The sequence below is a fragment of the Coregonus clupeaformis genome, chromosome 21, assembly GCF_020615455.1.
Source record: "Coregonus clupeaformis isolate EN_2021a chromosome 21, ASM2061545v1, whole genome shotgun sequence".
Lineage (NCBI taxonomy): Eukaryota > Metazoa > Chordata > Actinopteri > Salmoniformes > Salmonidae > Coregonus > Coregonus clupeaformis.
In genome coordinates, this window is record NC_059212.1 from 52,638,024 (window position 1) to 52,644,583 (window position 6,560).

Genomic DNA, 6,560 nt, shown 5'->3' on the forward strand with positions numbered 1-6,560 from the left:
TACGTGACGTAACCATGAACGTAACTAAGCAAATAGCGGCTAGCAGCGTCTCTTTGCGACCTGCAGTGTGGCGTTATTTTATGTTTTTAATTTGTACACTTAGTGGCGTTATTTTATGTTTTTAATTTGTACACTTAGTTTACAAACATTCTGCCAACCATGGATTTCGAGTGGTGGGTTTTGGACTGATCTTGTTGATCGTGTACATACCCGCTACTGAACGGACTAAATAATGAAAACGTTGCTGGCAGCGGAATCCAATACAGCTGGGAGACTTGGCTGGATGACAGAGTCCCGGACAGAGAAGTGGAGCCGGCCGGCTTCACCCTGGTCGGAGCGGACCTCGATCTGACAGTCACAGGGAAAATCGATCCTGGTAAGAGAGCGACTCTGTACCCCCGAGCCCCGACATTGAACTGCTTTCTGTGTCACTGTGACCTTACTATCTGCCCCGTGAGTTCCCCCAATTGTTTGTTACCGTTGTGTACTGTTGATAATCACAAGTTTACTGGAGAACTGAGACCAAGTAGAGACTTTGGACAGGGTGGATATGGTATAATAAAGGCAGTTTATTCAGAGGTAAAGATATCTGGAATCGCGTGCACGGACTCGTTCGTCAAACTCTTAGGGAGCTATCTGAAGAGAGCCTCGAAAACATTGTGTGCTGACATTTTATACAATAAATGATGTAGGTTGAATCTAGTAGTTCTGATCTTCTGATTGGTCCTGATGAGTTGGGCGAGGTCCCCTCCACTGTTGCATTGGCTCTGAGTCGGGTTCTCTGTCTTCAAATGTTCAGCCTAAAGAGAGGGGATTTTTGTGTGTGTGTGTGTGTTTAACAGTGATGATGTGTGTGTGTGTGTGTGTGTGTGTGTTTAACAGTGATGATGTGTGTGTGTGTGTGTGTGTGTGTTATCAGTGATGATGTGTGTGTGTGTGTGTGTGTGTGTGTGTGTGTGTGTGTGTGTGTGTGTCCTCAGAGCAAGAACTCGTGAGTTGGAAGAACTGAGAGACCTATGGCGTGGGTGTTGTCCTTGGCCACCTGCTGACAAGGCTGACAAGATAGGACTCTTTTGTCCATTGTTATAGGATAGGAACAGCATTGATTGAAAACAAACGCCCAACACAAAATGGGTCATGCACAAGATTTTAGTCAGACCAAGCTATAACATTATATATTTACTACGACAGTACATTCAACCAAAAGCTAATATAACAAAGGTATCAGAGATTATTTATAATCTGTCACAGAAACTGGAATCCATCTCCCCAGATCAGTCAATAAATGCTTCTGGTATTGACTTATATGCTGCCCCTGTCTTCATGTTGTTGCTGGACATATATTTTTTAAAATGTGTGTAGGTCACCTAAATCATCAGAAAAATTGCCCCTCCTGAGAATTTTTTCAGGAGCCGCCACTGGTTAGCCATGGTTATGTAAATGCAAGCTGAAAAGTACCAGTGGCCTGGCTTTGGCCCCTAGTGAGAGCAGGTCCGCTGGAGCAATGGCCCAGTGAGACACGTGTGCCGGCCCGCGGAGATGGAAACAGAAAAGTCTGAGCCTTTTGGGTAAAACACTGAGGTAAATCCTGTATGGAAATGCACCACAATAATAGGAGTGCTGATCTAGGGTCAGGTCCCACCAGTCAATATAATTTGAATCATTATGATATAAAAGTAAAAACTGATCCTAGATCAGCTCTCCTACTCTAAGATGCTTTGTGAATACGTGTCCAGATAAGACAAGGTGACCCTAGCCCCCACATAAACTATTGCAGAATAATTACTGGGGACTGAGACAGGGGGGCTGGGAAACACTGTGGCCCTGTCCAATACCAACCCTGGACAGGGCCAGCCAGGAAGGAGCTTACCCAACCACTTTGAGGCAGTGGTTGTGTGGCTAGCAGAGGCAGAGGTGTGCTTAGCAGATCTGAAAGAGAGGCACAACATTATTTGAATGAGAATTCAGTCCACATGACAATTCAAACAGAATTTGTGCAACTTGAGAACGATAGCAATACAGTACAAATATATTAAAACATAATATGGAATGTAACACATTGTGCATGAGGTGGTTTAAAATAATACAATTACTACAGGTAGCTAGCTCTTTCCATGCTTTTCCTGAAAATGTTTATCTGATATTATCAAATCAAATCAAATTTTATTTGCCACATGCGCCGAATACAACAGGTGACCTTACAGTGAAATTCTTACTTACAAGCCCTTAACCAACAATGCGGTTTTAAGAAAAAAATAGATAAGTAAAAAATTAATAATAACAGATAATTAAAGAGCAGCAGTAAAATAAAATAACAGTAGGGAGGCTATATACAGGGGGTACCAGTTAGTCGAGGTAATTTAGATAATATGTACATGTGGGTAGAGTTAAAGTGACTATGCATAGATAATAAACAGAGTAGCAGCAGCGTAAAAGAGGGGGTGGGGTGGGCAATGCAAATAGTCCGGGTAGCCATGATTAGCTGTTCAGGAGTCTTATGGCTTGGGGGTAGAAGCTGTTAAGAAGCCTTTTGGACCTAGACTTGACGCTCCGGTACCGCTTGCCGTGCGGTAGCAGAGAGAACAGTCAATGACTAGGGTGGCTGGAGTCTTTGACAATTTTTACGGCCTTCCTCTGACACCGCCTGGTATAGAGGTCCTGGATGGCAGGAAGCTTGGCCCCAGTGATGTACTGGGCCGTACGCACTACCCTCTGTAGTGCCTTGCGGTCAGAGGCCGAGCAGTTGCCATACCAGGCGGTGATGCAACCAGTCAGGATGCTCTCGATAGTGCAGCTGTATAACTTTTTGTGGATCTGAGGACTCATGCCAAATCTTTTCAGTCTCCAGAGGGGGAATAGGCTTTGTCGTGCCCTCTTCACGACTGTCTTGGTGTGTTTGGACCATGATAGTTTGTTGGTGATGTGGACACCAAGGAACTTGAATCTCTCAACCTGTTCCACTTACTGTGGAATGCAGAGTTTGGTTTTCGCCAGGCATTACTGAAACCATGTCGTCCAAAAAGTTATACTTTTGAATCATCTGTCCATAGAACGTTCTTCCAAGAGTCTTGATGATCATCCAGGTGCTTTTTGGCAAACTTGAGTCAACTTTTTGGACGAGATGGGTCCCATTATGCCTGGCGAAAACCAAACACTGCATTCCACAGTAAGAACATCATACCAAAGGTCAAGGATGGTGGTGGTGGTGTGATGGTTTGGGGATGCTTTGCTGCCTCAGGACCTGGACAACTTGCCTTAATAGAAGGAACCATGAATTCTGCTCTGTATCAGAGAATTCTACAGGAGAATGTCAGACCATCCGTCTGTGAGCTGAAGCTGAGGCGCAGCTGGGTCATGCAGCAAGACAATGATCCAAAACACACAATCAAGTCTACATGAAAATTGCTAAAAAGCAACAAATTGGAAGTTTTGGAATGGCCTAGTCAAAGTCCAGACCTAATCCCAATTGAGATGTTGTGGCAGGACTTGAAACAAGCAGTTCATGTTTGAAATCCCACACGTCACTGAGTTAAAGCAGTTCTGTGTGGAAGAGTGGGCCAAAATTCCTCCACAGCGACGTGAGAGACTGATCAACAACTACAGGAAGCATTTGGTTGGAGTCATTGCAGCTAAAGGTGGCACAACCAGTTATTGAGTGTAAGGGTGCAATTACTTTTTCACACAGGGGAATTGGGTGTTGCATAACTTTGTTTATGAAATAAATGAAATAAATATGTAATTGTTGTGTTATTTGTTCACTTATGTTCCCTTTATCTAATATTAGGTTTTGGTTGAAGATCTGATAACATCCAGTATCACAAATATGCAAAAGTAGAGAAAATGAGAAAGGGGGCAAATACTTTTTCATAGCACTGTAGAGTGGGAAAGCGGCCGTGCGTTTTGACAACTAATAGACACTGCAGTAACTAAAACCGAATAAAAAATCTGTCTTGTCCAGGACCGGAGTCTACACATACCGGTGCGCTATAGCCAATCTGATCTCCAGTAGGCCTTTATACAAACAAGCCATTTGCCACATGGGTCTGCCATCATTCACTTTGAACTGGACTGTGTGTTTACAGGCAGTTACAACAGCGCGACTTTAGATCATTAGAATGCATTCGCCAAAAGCCACAAAATACACCTGAATGGATTTCTGCAAATACTGTATGTAAACACCACAGGTGTCCTCTTACATTTGGAACTTTACAGTCCTATTGATCAAACAACCATGAAAAGGTAATGCTAGCCAGAGCATGAGCTCAAATCTAACGAAGGAACATTAGATAAACCCTCAAACTTTTTCAGCTAGGTCACTCCCTCCTCTCTACATTTTCTTCCTCTGTTTCTGCTGCTAAAGCCACTTCTACCACTCTAAATTCCAAGCATCTGCCTCTAACCCTAGAAAGCTCTTAGCCACCTTCACCTCCCTGCTGAATCCTCCTCCCCCTCCCCCTTCCCTCTCTGTGGATGACTTCGTCAACCATTTTGAAAAGAAAGTTGACGACATCCGATCCTTGTTTGTTAAGTCAAATGACACTGCTGGTCCTGCTCACACTGCCTTACCCTATGCTTTGACTTCTTTCTCCCCTCTCTCTCCAGATGAAATCTTGCGACTTGTGACGGCCGGCCGCCCAACAACCTGCCCGCTTGACCCTATCCCCTCCTCTCTTCTCCAGACCATCTCCGGTGACCTTCTCCCTTACCTCACCTCGCTCATCAACTCATCCTTGACCATGTCCCTTCCGTCTTCAAGAGAGCGTGAGTTGCACCCCTTCTCAAAAAACCTACACTCGATCCCTCCGATGTCAACAACTACAGACCAGTATCCCTTCTTTCTTTTCTCTCCAAAACTCTTGAGCGTGCCGTCTTTAGCCAACTCTCTTGCTATCTCTCTCAGAATGACCTTCTTGATCCAAACCAGTCAGGTTTCAAGACTGGTCATTCAACTGAGACTGCTATTCTCTGTGTCACGTAGGCTCTCCGCACTGCTAAAGCTAACTCTCTCTCCTCTGCTCTTGTCCTTCTAGACCTGTCTGCTGCCTTTGATACTGTGAACCATCAGATCCTCCTCTCCACCCTCTCCGAGTTGGGCATCTCCGGCGCGGCTCACTCTTGGATTGCGTCCTACCTGACCGGTCGCTCCTACCAAGTGGCGTGGCGAGAATCTGTCTCCGCACCACGTGCTCTCACCACTGGTGTCCCCTAGGGCTCAGTTCTAGGCCCTCTCCTATTCTCGCTATACACCAAGTCACTTGGCTCTGTCATATCCTCACATGGCCTCTCCTATCATTGCTACGCAGACAACACACAACTAATCTTCTCCTTTCCCCCTTCTGATAACCAGGTGGCGAATCGCATCTCTGCATGTCTGGCAGACATATCAGTGTGAATGACGCATCACCACCTCAAGCTGAACCTCGGCGAGACGGAGCTGCTCTTCCTCCCGGGGAAGGACTGCCCGTTCCATGATCTCGCCATCACGGTTGACAACTCCGTTGTGTCCTCCTCCCAGAGTGCGAAGAGCCTTGGCGTGACCCTGGACAACACCCTGTCGTTCTCCGCTAACATCAAGGCGGTGACCCAATCCTGTAGGTTCATGCTCTACAACATTCGGAGAGTACGACCCTGCCTTACACAGGAAGCGGCACAGGTCCTAATCCAGGCACTTGTCATCTCCAGTCTGGATTACTGCAACTCGCTGTTGGCTGGGCTCCCTGCCTGTGCCATTAAACCCCTACAACTCATCCAGAATGCTGCAGCCCGTCTGGTGTTCAACCTTCCCAAGTTCTCTCACGTCACCCCGCTCCTCCGCACACTCCACTGGCTTCCAGTTGAAGCTCGCATCTGCTACAAGACCATGGTGCTTGCCTACGGAGCTGTGAGGGGAACGGCACCTCTGTACCTTCAGGCTCTGATCAGTCCCTACACCCAAACGAGGGCATTGCGTTCATCCACCTCTGGCCTGCTGGCCCCCCTACCTCTGCGGAAGCACAGTTCCTGCTCAGCCCAGTCAAAACTGTTCGCTGCTCTGGCACCCCAATGGTGGAACAAGCTCCCTCACGACGCAAGGACAGCGGAGTCACTGACCACCTTCCGGAGACACTTGAAATCCCACCTCTTTAAGGAATACCTGGGATAGGATAAAGTAATCATTTTACCCCCCCTTACCCCACCCCAAAGAAAGGATAAAAAAAAAATATATATATATATATTAATTGTAAAGTGGTTATCCCACTGGCTATAAGGTGAATGCACCAATTTGTAAGTCGCTCTGGATAAGAGCGTCTGCTAAATGGCGTAAATGTATGTGAAAATGCTGTCTTTCCATTGGCCCTATGCAGTGGGGAAGTGGGTATACTTTAATTTTGCCAAAAAGTTCCGAACCAGCCGCCCAGCGAAGGAAAGACATCCTGTGTGAAAAATCATATGTTTTCCTATGTTTTTCACTCTCAAAAACCACCCTTTTTTTAAATAGAAAAAATACAAAAATGTGATGGTCTAAGTCCACAAAAATGCTTAAACCACATCAATCTGATTGGGTGGGTCAGGGCCTGGCT

At 46.0% G+C, this 6,560-nt stretch overlaps 1 protein-coding gene across 1 annotated transcript in view; it reads left to right on the forward strand.

Annotated features, from left to right (window-relative positions):
• LOC121534664 (rho-associated protein kinase 1-like) overlaps positions 1 to 4,634 on the forward strand; it is a gene marked incomplete at its 3' end in the record, with an annotated part of 29,552 nt that extends 24,918 nt beyond the window's left edge. Inside the window, exon 3 of the mRNA XM_041841245.1 lies at positions 4,603 to 4,634. Coding sequence (XP_041697179.1) covers positions 4,603 to 4,634 — 32 coding nt within the window. The remainder of the gene's footprint in view (positions 1 to 4,602) is intronic.
• Positions 4,635 to 6,560: the final 1,926 nt, after the last annotated feature.